A 23136-nucleotide genomic window follows, 5' to 3' on the forward strand; every position below is an offset into this window, starting at 1 on the left:
TCATCTCTATAGGAAATTTTGTCATAATTTCATCTTTATAGGAAATTTGGTCAAAATTTCATCTTTATAGGAAATTTTGTCAAAATTTCATCTCTATAGGAAATTTTGTCAAAATTCCATCGCTATGGGAAATTTTGTCAATATTTCTTCGCTATAGGAAATTTTGTCAAAATTTCTTCGCTATATGAAATTGTTGTTGTTTTTGATTTCAGCTTAAAACATGCATTGACTAAACAAGTGTAGCTTAACAAACAGAGGAAAAGTATGCTTGTCAAATTTATTTGGGTAAGGCCCTATTGACTGCAAGATGGTTGGATGTACAGCTGTTTCGGAATTACCACATTCCTCATCTGCATCCTCTACTTGCAGCAAAACTATCAACCAATTATTAAAATAAATTCGGGTAGTTCACTGAACTCGCGAGGTTCAAGTGTAGTTCACTTAAGGTTGAGTGAATTACCTGAATTTATTCTGATTTCCAATAGAAAATTTAATCTCTATATATGAAATTTTGTCAACATTTCATGTCTATAGGAATTTTTGTGAAAATTTCATCTTTATATGAAATTTTGTCAAAATTCAATCGCTATAGGAAATTTTGTCAATATTTCTTCTTCTTCCAAAATGTCTTCTCTTCAGGGAAATTTTGTTAGAATTTCATCTCTATAGCAAATTTTGCTAAAATAGGATAGTTTTTCACAATTTAATCTATATAGGAAATTTGGTAAAAATTTCATCTCTACAAGAAATTTGTCAAAATTCCTCTATATAAAAAATTTAGTCAAAATTTTATCTCTATAAAAAATTTTGTTTAAATTTCATATATATGGGAAATATTGTCACAATTTCGCTCTGTAGGATTTTTTCTCAAAATTTCACTAATGTAGTATTCTTTTTCAAAATGCCATCTCTTCAGGCAAATTTTGTCAAAATTTCATCTCTATAGGAAATTTTGTAAAAATTCCATCGCTATAAGAAATTTTGTCAATATTTCTTCGCTATAGGAAATTTTGTCAAAATTTTTTCGCAATAGGAAATTTTGTCAAAATTTCATCTCTATAGGAAATTTTGTCAAAATTTCATTTCTATAGAAAAATTTTGTCAAAATTCAATCGCTATAGGAAATTTTGTCAATATTTCTTCTTCTTCCAAAATGTCTTCTCTTCAGGGAAATTTTGTTAAAATTTCATCTCTATAGCAAATTTTGCAAAAATAGGATAGCTTTTCACAATTTCATCTCTATAGGAAATTTGGTCAAAATTTCATCTCTACAAGAAATTTTGTCAAAATTTCTCCTATATAAAAAATTTACTCAAAATTTTATCTCTATAAAATATGTTGTTTAAATTTCATATATGTGGTCACAATTTCACTCTGTAGGATTTTTTTCTCAAAATTTCATTAATGAAGGATGTTTTTTCAAAATGCCATCTCTTCAGGCAAATTTTGTCAAAATTTCATCTCTATAGGAAATTTTCTCAAAATTCCATCGCTATAGGAAATTTTGTCAATATTTCTTCGCTATAGGAAATTTTGTCAAAATTCCTTCGCTATAGGAATTTTTGTCAAAATTTCATCTCAAAATTTCATCGCTATAGGAAATTTTGTCAAAATTTCATCTCTGTAGGCAATTTTGTCACAATTTCTCTCTATAGGAAATTTTGCCAAAATTTCATCGCTATAGGAAATTTTGTCAAAATTTCATCGCTATAGGAAATTTTGTCAAAATTTCATCTCTATAGGAAATTTTGTCAAAATTCGATCTCAATAGGAAATTTGATCAAAATTTCATCTTTATAGGAAATTTTGTCAAAATTTCATCTCTATAGGAAATTTTGTCAAAATTTCATCTCTATAGAAAATTTTGTCAAAATTTCATCTCTATAGGAAATTTTGTCAAAATTTCATCTCTGTAGGCAATTTTGTCACAATTTCTCTCTATAGGAAATTTTGCCAAAATTTCATCGCTATAGGAAATTTTGTCAAAATTTCATCGCTATAGGAAATTTTGTCAAAATTTCATCTCTATAGAAAATTTTGTCAAAATTTCATCTCTATAGGAAATTTAGTCAAAATTCGATCTCAATAGGAAATTTGGTCAAAATTTCATCTTTATAGGAAATTTTGTCAAAATTTCATCTCTATAGGAAATTTTGTCAAAATTTAATCTCTATAGAAAATTTTGTCAAAATTTAATCTCTATAGGAAATTTTATCAAAATTTAATCTCTATAGGAAATTTTGTCAAAATTTCATCGCTATAGGAAATTTTGTCAAAATTTCATCTCTATAGAAAATTTTGTCAAAATTTCATCTCTATAGGAAATTTTGTCAAAATTTCATCTCTATAGGAAATTTTGTCAAAACTTCATCTCTATAGGAAATTTTGTCAAAATTCGATCTCAATAGGAAATTTGGTCAAAATTTCATCTTTATAGGAAATTTTGTCAAAATTCCATCTCTATAGGAAATTTTGTCATAATTTTATGTTATGTAGAGAGATTTTGTAAAAATTTCATCTCCATGGCAAAATTTCATCTTTATAAGAAATTTTGTCAACATTTCATCTCTATAGGAAATTTTGTCATAATTTTATGTTATGTAATATTGTCAAAATTTCATCTCTAAAGTAAATTTTGTTAAAATTTTATCTCTAAAGTAAATTTTGTAAAAATTTTATCTCTATAGGAAAGTTTGTCAACATTTCATCTCTATAGGAAATTTTGTCAATATTTCATCTCTATAGGAAATTTTGTCAAAATGTCATCTCTATAGGAAATTTGGTCAAAATTCGATCACTATAGGAAATTTTGTCATAATTTTATGTTATGTAGGAAAATTTTGTAAAAATTTCATCTCTATAGGAAATTTTGTCAAAACTTCTTCGCTATAGGAATTTTTGTCAAAATTTCATTTCTATAGCAAATTTTTCAAAATGTAATCTCTATAGGAAATTTTGTCAAAATTCAATCTCTATAGGAAATTTTGTCAAAATTCCATCTCTATAGGAAATTTTGTCAAAATTGCATCCCTATAGGAAATTTTGTCAAAATTTCATCTTTCAAAATTTCATCTTTATAGGAAATTTTGCCAAAATTTCATCCTTATAGAAAATTTTGTCAAAATTTAATTTCTATAGGAAATTTTGTCAAAATTCCATCTCTATAGGAAATTTTGTCAAAATTGCATCCCTATAGGAAATTTTGTCAAAATTTCATCTTTATAGGAAATTTTGTAAAAACTTCATCTCTATAGGAAATTTTGTCAAAATTTCATCGCTATAGGAAATTTTGTCAAAAATGTATCTGTATAAGAATTTTTGTTAAAATTTCATCTCTATAGCAAATTTTGCCAAAATTTCATCTTTATAGGAAATTTGGTCAAAATTTCATCTTTATAGGAAATTTTGTCAAAATTTCATCTCTATAGGAAATTTTGTCAAAATTCCATCTCTATAGGAAATTTTGTCAAAATTTCATCTCTATAGCAAATTTTGTCAAAATTTCATCTCTATAGAAAATTTTGTCAAAATTTCATCTCTATAGGAAATTTTGTCAAAATTCGATCTCAATAGGTAATTTTGTCAAAATTCGATCTCTATAGGAAATTTTGTCAAAATTTCATCTCTATTGGAAATTTTGTCAAAATTTCATCTCTATTGGAAATTTTGTCAAAATTTCATCTCTATAGGAAATTTTGTCAAAATTTCATCTCTATAGGAAATCTTGTCAAAATTTCATATAGGAAATTTTATCAAAATTTCAACTTTGTAGGAAATTTTGTCAAAATTTCATCTCTATAGGAAATTTTGTCAAAATTTCATCTCTATAGGAAATCTTGTCAAAATTTCATATAGGAAATTTTATCAAAATTTCAACTTTGTAGGAAATTTTGTAAAAGATTCATCTCACATTGGAAATTTACTCAAAATTTCATCTCTATAATAAATTTTGTCAAAATTTCATCTCTATAATAAATTTTGTCAAAATTTCATATCTATAGGAAATTTTGTAAAAATTTTGTAAAAATTTTTGTCACAATTTCATCTCTATAGGAACTTTTTGTCAAAATTTCTTCGCTGTAGAAAAGTTTGTAAAAATTTCATCTCTATAGGAAGTTTTGTCAAAATTCCATCTCTATGGGAAATTTTGTCATAATTTTATGTTATGTAGGAAAATTTTCATCTCTATAGCAAATTTTGTCAAAATTTCATCTCTATAGCAAATTTTGTCAAAATTTCATCTTTATAGGAAATTTGGTCAAAATTTCATCTCTATAGGAAATTTTGTCAAAATTTCATCTCTATAGTAAATTTTGTCAAAATTTCATCTCTAAAACTTATTTCACCCTTTCGTTCATTGGTGAAGGGCATAATTGTTTTCAGTATACAATATTCAAATTAAATCAACGCTGAATTTTATCCACCGGGTTTCAGAGGAATAAGGGATGAGAAATGCATTAATAAAAAAAAAAACTTTTAATAAAAATAATTACGCGAATTCAATGAAAACACAAGTTTGTTCCGTTTGAATTGCAAATGAAGCGAATATTTACAAAAAAAGTGGTGAGTCAACAGATTTGGGAAATCTTCCCAAAATATCCATTACCATACACCGTCTATTCATATGTAAAAGTCCAAAGCCCTTTTGCTGTTGACAACAATCCATATTGGTTGCTTCTATTTCGATGAAATTGCACAACAAATCACATTTTAAGCGCAGCGTATTGGATCGTTCATTCCATTTCGGGTTGCAGTAAAAACGATAAATTTATGATAACATACCAGGGATATTTGCTTTAGCAGTTGGTGGTGCGGACTTTTTATTTCAATCCGGTGTTATTGTTTGCAAAAGTTTGCTATTGGGTTCTTCTTTTGGGTGGTCTTATCTGCATTCGCTTGGTGAAATTTCTATGGATGCAGCTATTCCGGATAACAGCGAAAAACATACGCGTTTTTGTTTTCCCATTTGCCATCATAGCTATCGTTTTGCACGTAATCCATGAATGGTGTCCTGTGAGAGAATAAATTCAAAAAAATAAATGAAAAAAAAAATTTTGGTGTTATTGCCTCAGTTTGTTTAGAAATGCTGGAGATATTGCTAAACGATAAGCACTGCAAGAATGAATGTTTGAATGGAATTTCCATTCAATCACCTGCAGCACGAGTTTACCTACGTTGTTCCGCATTTAATGCCAATCGATTTGCATCAAAGTTTTTGTTCAGAATTTTGGTTTTGTGGTTTGTTGAAAGTATTTTTTATTCCCTTTGTCGTTAAGGTTTGGAAACGTTGATGTTCGTGAAAATATGGTCACTGTAGTCGACATTATATTTACACATTGCCCATTTGTCCGTCCGTCCGACCATTTATATGGATGAATCGCACATGTTTGTATAGATAAATCGCTCAGCGGAATTAAAGATATATTAGTTGCGCGTTACAGCGAGGCTTCTTCCTCGATGGTTACAATAACAAATTCGTTTAAGGTCTTGTAATGTGATCGCTTTTGCTGTAACAATGCAAACAGATTGCACTATAATTTTGTTAATTTGTATTAAGAACAAGGGACTCTTTGACTAAGATGGGTGTGATCTGGTGTAGCTTCTCGCTGGGAATAAAAAGTGGCCCAAAAAGGGGCTCTCATTCTCATTAAGAAAAAAAATATAAAAATTCTGTTAATTCGATCTAAATTAACTTAAGAATAGTTTACTTCCATTTCATGAAAAATGAATATGTACACCTACAAAAAAGTGAGCTTTTACTCCACATTTCCACAAAGCGTTGTTAAAACCAGGAAATTTTAATGTCCTGTTGTACTTTTTGACTGCAATTCACGAAATTACATCATCTCATAGAAGAAAAAATTAACTAAAAGTAAAAGTATATACGGCCGTAAGTTCGGCAAGGCCGAATCTTATATACCCTCCACCATGGATTGCGTAGAAACTTCTACGAAAGACTGTCATCCACAATCGAATTACTTTGGTTGTGGTATCTTAAAACTTCTTAACATCGTTTTCTAAATTGTGAGTTAGTCCATACGTGCTATATATTAGACAAAAAAGTTATGTATAGAATTAAAATATGGGGGGCTATATACAATTATGAACTTGATATGGACCAATTTTTGTGTGATTGGGGATCGATTTATCTGAGGGCTATATATAACTATAGACCGATATGGACCTAGTTATGCATGGTTGTTAACGGCCATATACTAGCACAATGTACCAAATTTCAACTGACTCGGATGAAATTTGCACCTCCAAGTGGCTCCAACACCAAATCTCGGGATCGGTTTATATGGGGGCTATATATGATTATGAACTGATACGGACCACTTTTGGCATGGTTGTTAAATATCATATACTACCACCACGTACCAAATTTCAACCAGATCGGATGAATTTTGCTTCTCCAAAAGGCACTGGAGGTCAAATCTGGGGATCGGTTTATATGGGAGCTATATATAATTATGGACTGATAGGAACCAATTCCTGCATGGTTGTTGGATACCATATACTAACATCACGTACCGAATTTCAACCGAATGGGAAGAATTTTGCTCTTCCAAGGGGCTCTGGAGGTCAAATCTGGGGATCGGTTTATATGGGAGCTATATATAATTATGGACTGATAGGAACCAATGTCTGCATGGTTGTTCAATACCATATACTAACATCACGTACCAAATTTCAACCGAATCGGATGAATTTTGCTCTTCCAAGGGGCTCCGGAGGTCAAATCTGGGGATCGGTTTAAATGGGGGCTATATATAATTATGGGCCGAATTCGACCAATTTTTGCATTGGTGTTTGAGGCCATATATTAACACCATGTACCAAATTTCAACCGGATCGGATGAATTTTGCTTCTCTTAGAGGCTCCGCAAGCCAAATCGGGGGATCGGTTTATATGGAGGCTATATAGAATGATGGACCGATGTGGACCAATTTTTGCATTGTCATTAGAGACCATATACTAACACCATGTACCAAATTTCAGCCGGATCGGATGAAATTTGCTTCTCTTAGAGGCTCCGCAAGCCAAATCGAGGGATCGGCTTATATGGGGGCTATATATAATTATGAACCGATGTGGACCAATTTTTGCATGGTTGTTAGAGACCATATACTAACACCATGTACCAAATTTCAGCCGGATCGGATGAAATTTGCTTCTCTTAGAGGCTCCGCAACCCAAATCTGGGGATCGGTTTATTTGTGCGCTATATATAATTATGGACCGATGTGGACCAATTTTTGCATGGTTGTTAGAGACCATATACTAACACCATGTGCCAAATTTCAGCCGGATCGGATGAAATTTGCTTCTCTTAGAGGATTCGCAACCCAAATTTGGGGGTCCGTTTATATAGGGACTATACGTAAAAGTGGATCGATATGGCCCATTTGCAATACCATCCATACATGAATAACAACTACTTGTGTCAAGTTTCAAGTCGATAGCTTGTTTCGTTCAGAAGTTAGCGTGATTTCAACAGACGGACGGAAGGACATGCTCAGATCGACTCAGAATTTCACCACGACCCAGAATATATATGCTTTATGCGGTCTTAGAACAATATTTCGATGTGTTACAAACGGAATGATAGAGTTAATATACCCTCATCCTACACCCAGAAAAAAGTGACCCCTTCCTTAAGTTAAAATGAACTCATTGTGAAGAAAGTTGAACTTCGTATAGCGCCAAAGACATTTTTATTTGTTTGAATGATGTGATTTTCGTAGAAATTAGGTAGAATGCATTCCATATATTAGTTAACATTTTCCTATATTTATGTACCACTATACTACAGAATGAAAAAATTTAACTGAATTGAATTCATATATGGAATGATTTTATTGAACTTTTTTCCTTCATTTGGACAAATCTTACATATTTGTGGTAAACTTTTTACTTCAAATTTAGATCTGCTTACCTTCGTTTTTAAATAAAATTTTGTGTGTTTATATAAGCAATTTTTTCTTCAATAAAATACATGTTTTATTAATATATTAAATATATTTATTTAGAATCAACAGCATCGACTGGCCTTGAAATATTAAAACACATTTTTTTTCTTCTTCTAGTACTTTTCACTTTGAATAGTTTGCTGCCTAGCAATTTTGTCCACCTTTTACAACTTCAATACCTACAAAAATAAACAAAAAATCCAAAACCAATTTTTTCACAAAAGGTTAGCATCACTGAATATTACCTGATAATTGAAGATTCCAAAATGAAGTCGATTGAAGGGGATGTTATTCTGCTGGTGGTTTCTTTTTTTATAAAAAACAAGTAAGGAAAGTCTAAAGTCGGGCGGGGCCGACTATATTATACCCTGCACCACTTTGTAGATCTAAATTTTTGGTACCATATCACATCCGTCAAATGTGTTGGGGGCTATATATAAAGGTTTGACCCAAATACATACATTTAAATATCACTCGATCTGGACAGAATTTGATAGACTTCTACAAAATCTATAGACTCAAAATTGAAGTCGGCTAATGCACTAGGGTGGAGCACAATGTTAGTAAAAAATAAATATGGGAAACATTTAAATTTGAAGCAATTTTAAGAAACTTCGCAAAAGTTTATTTATGATTTATCGCTCGATATATGTATATGTATTAGAAGTTTAGGAAAATTAGAGTCATTTTTACAATTTTTCGACTAAGCTATGGCGATTTTACAAGGAAAATGTTGGTATTTTGACCATTTTTGTCGAAATCGGAAAAACATATATATGGAAGCTATATCTAAATCTGAACCGATTCCAACCAAAGTTGGCACGCATAGCAACAATGCTAATTCTACTCCCTGTGCAAAATTTCAACTAAATCGGAGCAAAAAATTGGCCTCTGTGGTCATATGAGTGTAAATCGGGCGAAAGCTATATATGGGAGCTATATCTAAATCTGAACCGATTTCAACCAAATTTGGCACGCATAGCTACAATGCTAATTCTACTCCCTGTGCAAAATTTCAATTAAATCGGAGTAAAATATTGGCCACTGTGGTCATATGAGGGTAAATCGGGCGAAAGATATATGTGGGATCTATATCTAAATATGAACCGATTTCAATAAAATTTGGCACACTTGACTACACTACTAATTGTACTCCTAGTGCAAAATTTCAACCGAATTGGGGAAAAACTCTGCCTTCTGGGAACGCATTAGTCCATATCGGGCGATAGATATATTTGGGAGCTATATCTAAATCTGAACCGATTTCAATAAAATTTGGCACACTTGACATAGTACTAATTGTTCGTCTTGTGGAAAATTTTAAGCAAATTAGGGTAAAACTCTGGCTTCTGGGGCCATATAAGTCCATAAAGATATATGTGGGAGCTATATCTAAATCTGAACCGATTTCAACCAAATTTGGCACGCATAGCAACAATGCTAATTCTACTCCCTGTGCAAAATTTCAACTAAATCGGAGCAAAAAATTGGCCTCTGTTGTCATATGAGTGTAAATCGGGCGAAAGCCATATATGGGAGCTATATCTAAATCTGAACCGATTTCAACCAAATTTGGTACGCATAGCTAGAATGCTAATTCTACTCCCTGTGCAAAATTTCAACCAAAATTAGGGTAAAACTCTGGCTTCTGGGACCGTATTAGTCCATATCGGGCGAAAGATATATTTGGGAGCTATATCTAAATCTGAACCGATTTCAATAAAATTTCGCACACTTGACTATAGTACCAATTGTTCTTCTTGTGCAAAATTTTAAGCAAATTAGGGTAAAACTCTGGCTTCTGGAACCGTATTAGTCCATATCGGGCGAAAGATATATATGGGAGCTATATCTAAATCTGAACCGATTTCTTCCAAAATCAATAGGGATCTATTCTGAGCCAAAACACAACTTGTGCCAAATTTGAAGTCGATTGGACTAAAACTGCGACCTAGACTTTGATTACAAAAATGTGTTCACGGACAGACGGACAGACGGACATGCTATATCGACTCAAGAGCCCACCCTGAGCATTTTTGCCAAAGACACCATGTGTCTATCTCGTCTCCTTCTGGGTGTTGCAAACGTATGCACTAACTTATAATACCCTGTTCCACAGTGTGGCGCAGGGTATAAAAAACGATCATTTTTCTCACTAATTTAAAATAACAAATATTTTATATATTTTATTTGTTTTTTATAATATTATTTTACTATATTATTTTTTAACAATCTTTCCGTATACCATAACAACGCGATTCCAACTAAAAAAACAACCCACGCGCAAACACATCGATTACATCGATGACTGGTATCGATTACAGGTAGATAAAAGAAATGTAGGAAATTTTCCTATATTCTAACAAGTGTGAACTAAGATATTTTTCTATGCCAAGTGTTATTCGTATGTATGATAAGCTTTCTATAATAAAGGAAGTCAGAATTATCATTTTATAAGAAATCTTACTAAATTTGAGGAAATTTGGTTTTAGTTCGGTTTTTGTTTATTTTTACGAATGATTTGTTATCAGTGAATAAAATTTTCTTGTCCAGTAGTAAATTCTTATACCCAGCGAAGAAAACAGTATTAGTAAAATTCCATGCCTTATTCTAGTTAATGAACTATTTATTTAATTATTTATTTATTTTCTTGGCGAATCCAAGCCGCAAAGCTGTATACGGATTCCAAAACTACACAATAATTACAAATTATAAAAATTATGAACTTAAAAACTAGAAATTAATAACAAAAATAGTATCAATAAGGGACTAAACATAATTTGAAACAAACAAATACACAACAATTAAAACAATTAACAATAAAATTATGAAAATTAAAAAAAAAAAGTATATACAGCAGTAAGTTAGGCCGGGCCGAATCTTAAATACCCACCACCATGAACCAAATACTAGGATTTCCTTTGAAATTTCAGGAGGGCTTGAGGACTTGAGGACATTTCCTGAAGATAAATTTAAAGATTTCACCTATGAGGACTATATCAGATTCTGGATTTATAAGAACCATTTTTGTTTGAGTTTTAGAGGAATCATTAACATCTCTTGTAAGTGTGCAAGAAAATTATAAAATAACGTCTTGATTTGAAATTTTAAATCTGTAGATTTTCACCCGAAAAATAAAATCTGGAAATTTTACATTGAGTTTCAAGCAATTTTCATGATCAGTGCGCCTTCTATACTCACAAGAAGTGAAATTGGTCTATATGGAGGCATTACCAAATGGACCGATAAAAACTTAATCCGATACACGTTTTTGTGAGCCTTAAATACGAGAATATTTACAATTTCAGGCAAATCGGATAAAAACTACGGTTTCTAGAAACCTAAGGAGTTAAATCGGGAAATCGTTCTTATGGGGGCTATACTAAAATACCGACCGATACTAACCGTTTTCGGCACACCTCTTTATGGCCCAAAAATACCTCTAGATTTCCAATTTCAGGCAAATTGGATAAAAACTACGGTTTCTATAAGCCCAAGAAGTAAAATCGGGAGGTCGGTTTATATGGGGGCTATACCAAAACATGGACCGACACTCACCATTTTTGGCACACCTCTTCAAGGTCCCAAAATATATCTAGATTTTCAATTTCGCGCAAATTGGAAAAACTACGGTTTCTATAAGCGAAAGACCCCAAATCGGGAGGTCGGTTTATATGGGGGCTATACCAAACCATGGACCGACACTCACCATTTTTGGCACACCTCTTCAAGGTCCCAAAATACCTCTAGATTTTCAGATTTCAAATTGGATGAAAACTACGGTTTCTATAAGCGAAAGACCCCAAATCGGGAGGTCGGTTTATATGGGGGCTATACCAAAACATGGCCCGATATAGCCCATCTTCGAACTTGACCTGCGCGCAGACAAAAGACGATTCTGTGCCAAATTTCAGGACGATAGCTCCATTATTGAATGCTGTAGCGTGATTACAACAGACAGCCAGACAGACAGACAGACAGACAGACGGACAGACGGACAGACGGACATGCTTATATCGTCTTAGAATTTCTCCCTGATCAAGAATATATATACTTTATATAGTCGGAAATCGATATTTCGATGCGTTACAAACGGAATGACAAACTTATTATTCCCCGTCACCATTCTATGGTGGTGGGTATAACAAGTATATACGGCCGTAAGTTCGGCCAGGCCGAAGCGTATGTACCCTCCATCATGGATTGCGTAGAAACTTCTTCGAAACACTGCCATCCACAATCGAATTACTTAAGTTGCGGTAACGCTTGCCGATGGCAAGGTATCTTAAAACCTCCTAACACCATCTTCTAAATTGTATGAAAGTCCATACGTGGTATATATTAAATAAAAAAAGATCGATCCAATACGTATGTAATTCAATTTGACAAAGTAGACATAAAATTTTGACAAAATTTTCTACAGAAATAAAATTTTAACAAAATTTTCTATAGAAATAAAATTTTCACAAAATTTCCTATAGAAATAAAAATGTAGACAAAATTTTCTATAGAATGAACATTTTTGACAAAATTTTCTATAGAAATAAAATTTTAACAAAATATTCTATAGAAATAAACTTTTGAAAAAATATTCTATAGAAATAAAATATTGGTAGATTATTTTTGGCTCGAGTGGCAACCATGATTATGAACCGAATAAAATTTGAACAAAATTTTCTATAGAAATAAAATTTTGACAAAATTTTCTATAGAAATAAAATTTTGACAATGATGAAAATTTTATTATGAACCGAATAAAATTTTAACAAAATTTTCTCTAGAAATAAAATTCTGACAAAATTTCCTATAGAAATAAAATTTTGAAAAAATTTCTATAGAAATAAAATTTTGGTAGATTATTTTTGGCTCTAGTGGCAACCATGATTATGAACCGATATGGACCAATTTTTGTGTGATTGGACCAATTTTGGTATGGTTGTTAGCGACCATATACTAACACCACGTTCCTAATTTGAACCGGATCGGATGAATTTTCTCCTCCAAGAGGCTCCGGAGGTCAAATCTGGAGAACGTTTTATATGGGGGCTATATATAATTATGGACCGATATGAACCAATTCTGGCACGGTTGTTAAATATCATATACTAACACCATGTTCCAAATTACAACCGGATTGGATGAAATTTGCTTCTCTTGGAGACTTCGCAAGCCAAATCTGGGGATCGGTTTATATGGGGGCTATATATAATTATGAACCGATGTGGACCAATTTTTGCATGGTTGTTAGAGACCATATATCAATATCATGTACCAAATTTCAGGCGGATCGGATGAAATTTGCTTCTCTTTGAGGCTCCGCAACCCAAATCTGAGGATCGATTTATATGGGCGCTATATATAATTATGGACCGATGTGGACCAATTTTGGCACGGTTGTTAGAGACCATATATCAATACCATGTACCAAATTTCAGCCGGATCGAATGAAATTTGCTCCTCTTTGAGGCTCCGCAAGCCAAATCTGGGGATCGGTTTATATGGGGTCTATATATAATTCTGGACCGATGTGGACCAATTTTTGCATGGTTGTTAGAGACCTTATACCAACATCATGTTCCAAATTTCAGCCGAATCGGATGAAATATGCTTCTCTTTGAGGCTCCGCAAGCCAAATCTGGGGATCGGTTTATATGGGCGCTATATATAATTATGGACCGATGTGGACCAATTTTTGCATGGATGTTAGAGACCTTATACCAACATCATGTACCAAATTTCAGCCGAATCGGATGAAATTTGCTTCTCTTTGAGGCTCCGCAAGCCAAATCTGGGGATCGGTTTATATGGGGGCTATATATAATTATGGACCGATGTGGACCAATTTTTGCATGATTGTTACAGACCCTATACTAACACCATGTACCAAATTTCAGGCGGATCGGGTGAAATATGCTTCTCTTAGAGGCTCCACAAGCCAAATCTGGGGATCGGTTTATATGGGGGCTATATATAATTAAGAACCGATATGGACCAATTTTTGCATGGTTGTTAGAGACCATATACCAACATCATGTACCAAATTTCAGCCGGATCGGATGAAATTTTCTTCTCTTTGAGGCTCCGCAAGCCAAATCTGGGGATCGGTTTATATGGGTGCTATATATAATTATGGACCGATGTGAACCAATTTTTGCATGGCTGTTAGAGACCATATACCAACACCATGTACCAAATTTCAGCCGGATCGGATGAAATTTGCTTCTCTTTTAGGCTCCGCAAGCCAAATCTGGGGATCGGTTTATATGGGGGATATATATAATTATGGACCGATGTGGACCAATTTTTGCATGGTTGTTAGAGACTCTATACCAACACCATATACCAAATTTCAGCCGGATCGGATGAAATATGCTTCTGTTAGAGGCTCCACAAGCCAAATCTGAGGGTCCCTTTATATGGGGGCTATACGTAAAAGTGGACCGATATGGCCCATTTTCAATACCGTCCGACCTACATCAATAACAACTACTTGTGCCAAGTTTCAAGTCGATAGCTTGTTTCGTTCGGAAGTTAGCGTGATTTCAACAGACGGACGGACGGACGGACGGACATGCTTAGATCGACTCAGAATTTCACCACGACCCAGAATATATATACTTTATGGGGTCTTAGAGCAATATTTCGATGTGTTACAAACGGAATGACAAAGTTAATATACCCCCATCCTATTATGGAGGGTATAAAAAAACTATTAAAAAATATAAATTAAATTATCAATTCCTAACTGTTTTCAGTTTAGGATTTTTTTACAAAAACAAGTAAATTTTATTATTTCACACAAAAATTTAACTGAATGGAAATAAAATGGCTAAACTAAATTGATGAACATTTTTTCCTTTAGTTTTGAAGACTGAATGCGTGGCATAAAAGTAGAAAAGAAATAAAAAGGCACTGGTTTAGAATTTGAACCAAAATGTATGGGCTTTATTTAATAAATTATTGTTCGTCAAACAATATTTACCTTCGTAGAAGCGAGAGAGTCTCAAAGAGAATGACAAAAAGCTTGGATGCCGAAAGGCGGGGGTTGATGACATTTGACGTTAGAAAATGTCCTTATTTTCGTACCGAAAGGCAGAAAAAGGCATAGACAAATCCTAACGGAGGGATTACACTTGAAAATGATTATATGACTGAACAAAGCTAAAAAAACGGCATTTGAACTTAAACATTGCCGCCCGCCTTGCAACATCCAGCCATGTTGCAAAATTTAAAAATAAGTTAAATAATATTTACATGTTACATAATGAAAGTATACAGGATGTACATTTCAGTTTACAAAAAAGAGCATTTTATTTTAGTTCAATTCTTTTTTTTTCTCTTGTTATGGTGTCCAATTCATTCATTTTTTTTCCAAAACACAAATTCATATTTACAAATGTGCTCGTCAAGCACGCGATCGTAAATGGACTCGTTAAGCCCGATCGATTTTTAAATTTCAATAAATTTGACTCGTAAGAGCCGGGTGTCGAGGACTCGTAAAGTCAGAAGGCAGTTGAAGACTACCTTACACCCAAGTGTGATATGGGGTGGCGAAGCCACAAACAATTCTCCTGGAGGAACCCCAGAAGCCGTCGTCAACGGTTTTTTATTGGTTGCTGTTGCAACATTGTCGGCCAGAATGGCAGAATCAGTAGTCGTACTGATGGTATGTTCATCGGCAAGGGGTGCGATGCTAGAATTAATCTCCCGTTCCTCATCCAACATGGGGACGTCGTCCTCAGACTCTGGAAGGGTAGCAGCCATCTTTGCTATGTTTTCTATCTATGAAAATATAGAAAGATTTCGGAACGGAAAACCAAATTAACATAATGGTCAGGGTGACCAGAAACCGTAGGTCGCCTTACAACTTGTAGTCCGATCTATTGCGATTCGAACGCGGCCATCAACCCAAAGATTTTTCACGTAACAAAAACTAGGGAGGACGCGAGCATAACGCGACAGATAGACCTATGTTAACTCCCTAAAAGACAAGGATGTAATCCATTTGAACAAACGACGACCGTTAGTACCCGGATGAACATCGCGAATACGACATAATTTCCACGTAGTGGGGAGTAATAGTTCTCGTCGAGAATGTCGTGGACAAATCAAAAGTAGCATGTAAAGTTACCGCTTTCGTAGAAAAGCAGACAGTTTTGTAAATATAACCGTGGGTTATCATCAAGGCGTGACCTGTAAACCATTCCACATAATCCCATTGTCAAAACCAGTAGTGGTAAAATAGCGTCGCGCTCTATGTGAGAAGACAGCTCAGAATTATGGTGTATATTGCCCCTTGAACCAGACGCATTATTCAAATTATGGTACCCCGTCAATACGTCGTCAACGTACATGCTCTTCCGTAGGACTTGTACATAAAGAGGAAACCCATTCCCCATGTCGTCAGCCAAATGCAAAAGTTGTCCAAGTCACTGTCTGTAACTAAAAGTTCCGGATAATATTTTGCAGAGAATATCTTAACTGTATTCAATGCAGAAATGTCTAGGACGGGTCAACATATATATGTCTGTATACATCTGTGTGATATCGCAATTGTATACGAATTTATACAACCTCCACCTCAAAACGAGGAGAAACAAGTCTGATTGTTGAGTCGGACCGACGTGTAAAAATGTCATTCAAGGCAGTGAAAACCAATCGAAGTTAAATTGTCTTCTCCTCATTCGTAGGCGTAACCTAAACTGGCCCCATATGGTATAACCATATATACCCCCGGACAAAGTCGTGGTGAATCGTCTTAATTCATGGTTTTCACAAGAAGAATGCCTCATTTCGAAGAAAGTGTGTCAGGCAACCCGTCCTTGATTTCTGATTTGTCCGGAGAAATAAGTTTTGAGATGAAGAGTATCTTCACTCAGAATCCCGTCGGTTTGTCTTTTCATAATTTTACCCGCAAAGCTTATCTGAATCAGATAAGAGAGGACGTCGGGGAAGCTCTTCTAGTTCCCAAAGTGCGGAGACGTGTCTCGTCAAGACTAGTTCCCTCGGAGAGGTCCACAGTAGTCGTGTAGACAGAAATATTCGAGGAAGGGATAGGACCCGTGACAACCCAGCCGAAGACTGTGTTTTGTGCTAGTAATGATCCCAAAATATTCGTTCGCGTACCCTCCAACACAATTTTCGGATAAAGATCCGCGCCCAGAAGCAGATCAACAGGACGACAAACAAATAAATTGGGGTCAGCCAAACGTAGATTTGGCATACTAGACACAATGTCACGATCTAGAGAAAAAGATGGCAGGTTGCCGGAAATGTTCGGAAGAACATACGCTGTAGTCTCCAGTAGGAGCGACTCATCTAGTAGGGTACCAATGCAAAGTGAACAAAGTTCTCTCGACGTGATCGAAACACTTTGATTCACACCAGAAATTGTAGCCGAAGTCGAAGACGTACTCAGTCCAAGTCGGTTCCGCAATCCTTCCGTAATAAAGGATGATTCCGAAGCGGGATCTATTAAGGCCCTAGCAGGATACGTGATACCCTGGTGAACGATATTCACCATTGCAGTCCCTAATAATACATTTCCAGTACGTGAAGTATGGAATACCTGTCTACTCGACGACCCAGAAACAATGCCAGTCGACGTAGAAGGTTGATCGGCATCCGGTGATGCCACTTCGGTATTTCGCGTAGCCGGTGCGGAAACGACCGGAGTAGTCCTAGGGCTATTCGACATATCACTATGCAAAAGAGTGTGGTGTCTTCTACCACATCTACCGCAATCATATGCGCTGGGACAATCATTTGTCACATGTCTGCGTGACAGACAATTCATACAACACTGATGGCGCTTAATCACATTCATCCTCTCAGGAACTGAAAGATTATGAAACCTAGAGCATGTTCTGAGGTGATGCTGTCGTCGACAGAGAACGCATAATCTGTCAGGAGAGGACTGGGAGGAACGAGGCGTACTTGTTGGGGAACGAGGTGCTTTCGCCTTCGTGAAATGCGAACGAACTCTTTTGTTGGCCGGAGGCCTGGCGTCAATGCCGCGGATATCCCGAAGACATGTCAATGTCTGGATTCTTTCCGTGAGAAAGAAGTCCAAATCTGACCAAGAAGACAAAGCAGACTTTTCCTTAATACTCTGTTCCCAAAGTGTGACAGTACATTTCGGCAATCTTTGAAGGCATAAAAAGACGAGGATGGGATCCCAATCGTCAGTAGCCACATCGTAGATGGACATTGTCGAAATGCATGTCGAGATACCACGTTGTAACTTCTTCAGTCCTGAACTGGTCTCAGACTCCAAGACTGGCAAATCAAATAATAATTTGAGTTGGTGGTTCACCAAGAGGCGGGTATTATCATAAGTACCCTTTAGCGCCTTCCACGCAAGAGCGAAGCTTCTATGCGTGAGCGGAAATTTCGAAACCACATCGCGAGCTTCACCACTGGTTTTCTTGAGTAAATGACACAATTTTTCAATATCGCTAAGTCGGCTATTGTTAATATATACCGCTGTGAAGAAATCTCTAAATGTTGGCCAATTGAGAAAATCGCCGTCAAAAACATCTATATCACAAGGCGGTAGATTGAGACTATGGGAGGAACTATTGTCTCCCCTAGAGCTAACGGAAGAACTGTGTGAGTCATCGGACCTATGAGAAACATTCAAAAGAGATGTTTGGTCCTCCAACCGAGGCGATTTAGCAGAATGCTTAGATGGTGCACGTAGTGCATCCAATTTACCTTGAATAGACTCCATGACATTCAAGTAACAATTATAAGCCACATCATATTTGCCGTCAGCAGCAGCGGCTGCCTCGGTGGCGTTGCTCTGTGTGGAAACAAAGTCAAGACATTCGTCGAATAAGCCCTTAACCTTTTCCCACAATGACTTAGCCTCGGAACCATGACATTCTAGTCTATAGGCGGTGAGATCATTGTCTCGCAAACTGTGAAACTTCGCTTCAAATCGGACTATTGCGTCAGTTGCTCTTGTGAAGGCAGTAAGTGGTGTAGTAGTCATTATGAAAAAGTACTGGAAAATTTAAGGGGCGAAAAAATTGACACGTGATGTCCAAAACTCTCGAAAAGAGTATAAATCGATCCAAACGCTACTTCGATTTGTCGTCGAACAAATGAAAATGCAGTTTTTTCTCCAGTGTATGCGAAATGTGTATCGTCAACACACAATATTTTTCGCAGTGTACCGAAAGTACCACAAATGTGAACAAGGTAACGTAATTACCACAAAAACACAAAAAATGAGATCAGAAAATTTCTCACAGTGTACGGAGTACAACCAATTTTTTACAGTGTATCGTCGATACACCAATTTCCTCACAGTGTATTGGAAATACCAGCTAAAATCAGCTCTGTAGGGTAAATTATAAGTATTTCAACTTTTTGTAAAAATTGGCGAAAAATTTCTCCAAGTGTATGAAAACACGTAAAGTTTCTTCCGGTGTATCGTAAATACAAGAAACGCTTTTTCGCGTGGCGAAATATATGCAAAATCTTTATTTGGAAAATATTACAATATTTTTCCAGTGTACCCTGTGTTCCAAAAGATTTTTGCAAGTGTATCGTGAATACAAAAAATATTTTCAGTGTATCGTAGAATACAAAGAATAATTTTTGCGTGGCGAATTATCGAAAAAATTGAAAACTTCATATATTACGAGAGAGTTTCTCTCAGTGTATATATTATCCAAAACTTCTCCCAGTGTACGTAGATACACAAAATTTGTGCAAGTGTATCGTGAATATCACTTGCCAAATGGAAAAATTACAAGACAATGAAAAGTCGTGAACTTTAAATTGTAAAATGTCAACTTGACCGATTGTAGGGTGCACGGACTGTAAGATGCACACTACGAAACAGTAAGGTCCAACAACAACAATAATATAAAAAATAAAAAAGTTTCGTGGAAACTCAAATATGTCAGTATTACGATAATATAATATATAATAAATACTGTTATTTTATTGTTTATATCGACCGACCGTAGGGTACACTACCACGTAACACGAACGATAATAGTAAACGACCGATATCCGTAGGAATCAACAATAAATACTTTTCTCAATTGAACTTGCAAAAAAATATTTTTATAATTTCGCGCCGTAAGCGACCCACGCTAATAAACCAACGTGTATGCAGTTCGAACGTATGTTGGATGTAACACCTGTGTGCGCACGTATGTATAGCAAGTTGAACGGCAACTGTATAACACTTTACTATTGATGCCTATTGGCAAACCAATGCTTACAACCAATGCAATTGTTTTTGTTTTTTCTATGCCGATCGAAGATCAAAAAACCAAAAGAAAAAACACAACAATATGAATGTAATCAAATGGAGAAATACAGCGAAATTGAATTCAACTTTGACGTAGAATATTTGGACGAAAACAAAGTGGAATTAAACGCACTTTTCAACACTTTAATGAGAATGTAGCCGGGTATTAAAGACCGACGGATAATTTAATTTTTTCTCGTAGAGATTTAATGTACAACCGATATAAAATACGAGTTGTAAAGCGACCGTAGGCGAGTGTTTATTTCTGTTTTATTTTACACCGAAGGATATGCTCACTTTTTAATTATCACTGAAAGCACATACCTTGGTTGTTGATAATAAAAATATTTGTGTAATAAATTGAAAATGCCTCGTAGAGGGTGGTGATCGTCGATCGTTTGTTGTTGTTGTTGATTGGCGTAGCCTTTGCCTTCGAAGAAGAAATAAAAAGAGCGAATTAATTCTTTCCAATTAATATCCGGTTCGAAGGACCAATGAATGCGTGGCATAAAAGTAGAAAAGAAATAAAAAGGCACTGGTTTAGAATTTGAACCAAAATGTATGGGCTTTATTTAATAAATTATTGTTCGTCAAACAATATTTACCTTCGTAGAAGCGAGAGAGTCTCAAAGAGAATGACAAAAAGCTTGGATGCCGAAAGGCGGGGGTTGATGACATTTGACGTTAGAAAATGTCCTTATTTTCGTACCGAAAGGCAGAAAAAGGCATAGACAAATCCTAACGGAGGGATTACACTTGAAAATGATTATATGACTGAACAAAGCTAAAAAAACGGCATTTGAACTTAAACAAAGACTCTTGTTTTTCTGGGTGTATAGTGGAGGGTATAAAAAGAAAATGAGTATATGCTTCAGTGGTACAACAAAAATGGCAAATTTTCCAATAAAGTGACACTATAGTAACACTGATCTAGTGGTGAGTCGAATAAGTTTAGCGGGTCAAGTGAAGAGATGACGCGTGTAATGTGACCCTTGTGACCCAGATCGATCACATGGTGGTTATGCTGCATCCATTCAGTATGAGTAGGAGTTGACGAAGCTGCACTTGCCTGATCTTAGTTGGGCAAACATTTTGCTGCCCAACGGTGATTGTTATTTCTCCTCTCGTACTAGAGGTTGTGGTCGGACTCCAAGAAGAGAATTACCATTGAAAACGTGTCTGGCTGGCTATGGGAACTTTATGCAAATCTGAAGCGATTTGGATCAAATTCAATATTAAATAGTGGAGTAAAATCGCGTTGAAAATGGGTGGAAAATATGAATTTTTCCCCAAATCAGGCGTAAATATATATAGGAAATATTCCAAATCTTAACCGATTTGAACTAAATTTGGCACACATTACTAAAATATAGGGTTTTCTTTTTCCCGGACTTTTCCATACCCGGGAAAGCGGGAATTTTTTCGAATTTCCCGGGATCCCGGTCAAAGGGAATCCTGCTTTGATGTGGCATACATTTAGACATTTGAATTAATTAGTTAGACAACTAACAATATATGTTCTGTTGATCTCTTACATCAGCCATAAATCATACTAAAATACGAAATATTTTGTAATACAAACTATTTTTAACAATGGTTAGACAGTCTCTGATTATAGTTTTCGGAAGCACACTATTAGTATAGAGGGATGGTTTGAACATTAAAGAACAGTTTGGAAATGAAAGAAACTTCTTTCGATTTTACCATCGTAAAACGGGGTCACTATGTGCATATATTCGGTCAATATTCCCAAAAGCGAAACACTATCGCCTAATACCTCATTCACATTACACTTCCAAAATCCACTTTAACTACACTGAAAAAAATATTTACGTGATATTAAAGATTTCGCAACCTAAATTTTAGGATGCGAAATTTACAAAATATTAAGGACAAATTTCTTTAAAATAATGATATTTTAATTAAAATAAAGTTTATAATCTTTGCCTCAAACATTTTTTTCATTAAATTAGGACACAAATTTTTTAAATCTGGGCCCCTCCGTTAAAGTCGCATGTCTTTGAACTAAGGCTAATTTTCCTTAAAGTAAAGAAACACATTTTTGATTTAAAAAAATTGTCCTTAAATTATCTGAAATATTGAAACTTTAGATTTAATATAAAAACGTTTCAAATATAGGCTAAGACTTATTTTGAGGATTTAGCGTTTTTGCTTTAAAGTTTTTTGGCATTAAGAAAACGTTTTATTTTACTTTGAAGTATCCGTTATAATTTAGATTTTTAAACTGACATTTGTTTGTACGTGAGTACCTTTATTAATAAACTGCGAAAAGAGAATGAAAATTTAATAAATGAGATCTGTATCCTAATTTTAATTTTATTGGTCCTAGATTTTAAATCAGATAGGTCGCTAAAAAATGTCTTTATTTTAAAGAAGCCGCATCTTTGGCTCGGAATCAATACCAAAATCCTTAAAGGAAGGTCAGAATCTTTGGATCCAAGTAAACTTTTTTTTGAGTGTAGATTTTAACTGTCATTTGCCTTATAAATAACGAATTTAAAATCAATTTTTAATAGATTTCGAGCCTAATGTGTATGAGGTATAAGCTTGAGCTTGATTAAAGTAACTATCTTAATAAAGGTTAGAATTTTCATATTTCATTAAAACATCCTTGTAATAATTATGATATTTTGAAATTTCAATTGCAAACGTAGGTTAACAGGTTGGCTGATAAGTCCCGGTCTAACAAAGAAAAACACATTTTTTTTGTCAAAATTCTTTTTTATTATTCAACATAGTTCCCTTGAAGAGCGATACAACGATTATAACGACCTTCCAATTTTTTGATACCATTTTGGTAGTACTCCTTCGGTTTTGCCTCAAAATAGGCCTTTCGGCAAACACCTCTTTCGGCGATCACCTCTTCATTG

The 23136-nt window shown here is 34.7% G+C and overlaps 2 protein-coding genes across 2 annotated transcripts in view; one reads left to right on the plus strand and one right to left on the minus strand.

The window, feature by feature from the left end:
• Window positions 1–23136, plus strand: part of Naam (Nicotinamide amidase) — a 143936-nt gene that overhangs the window by 17417 nt on the left and 103383 nt on the right. The gene's annotated exons all lie outside the window — the stretch shown is intronic.
• LOC142226267 (uncharacterized) lies at window positions 16904–18970 on the minus strand. The gene has a single exon (XM_075296174.1). The coding sequence runs from the start codon at window positions 18968–18970 to the stop codon at window positions 16904–16906; it is 2067 nt and encodes a 688-aa protein (XP_075152289.1).

This window comes from Haematobia irritans, chromosome 1 (genome assembly GCF_050003625.1).
Source record: "Haematobia irritans isolate KBUSLIRL chromosome 1, ASM5000362v1, whole genome shotgun sequence".
NCBI lineage: Eukaryota > Metazoa > Arthropoda > Insecta > Diptera > Muscidae > Haematobia > Haematobia irritans.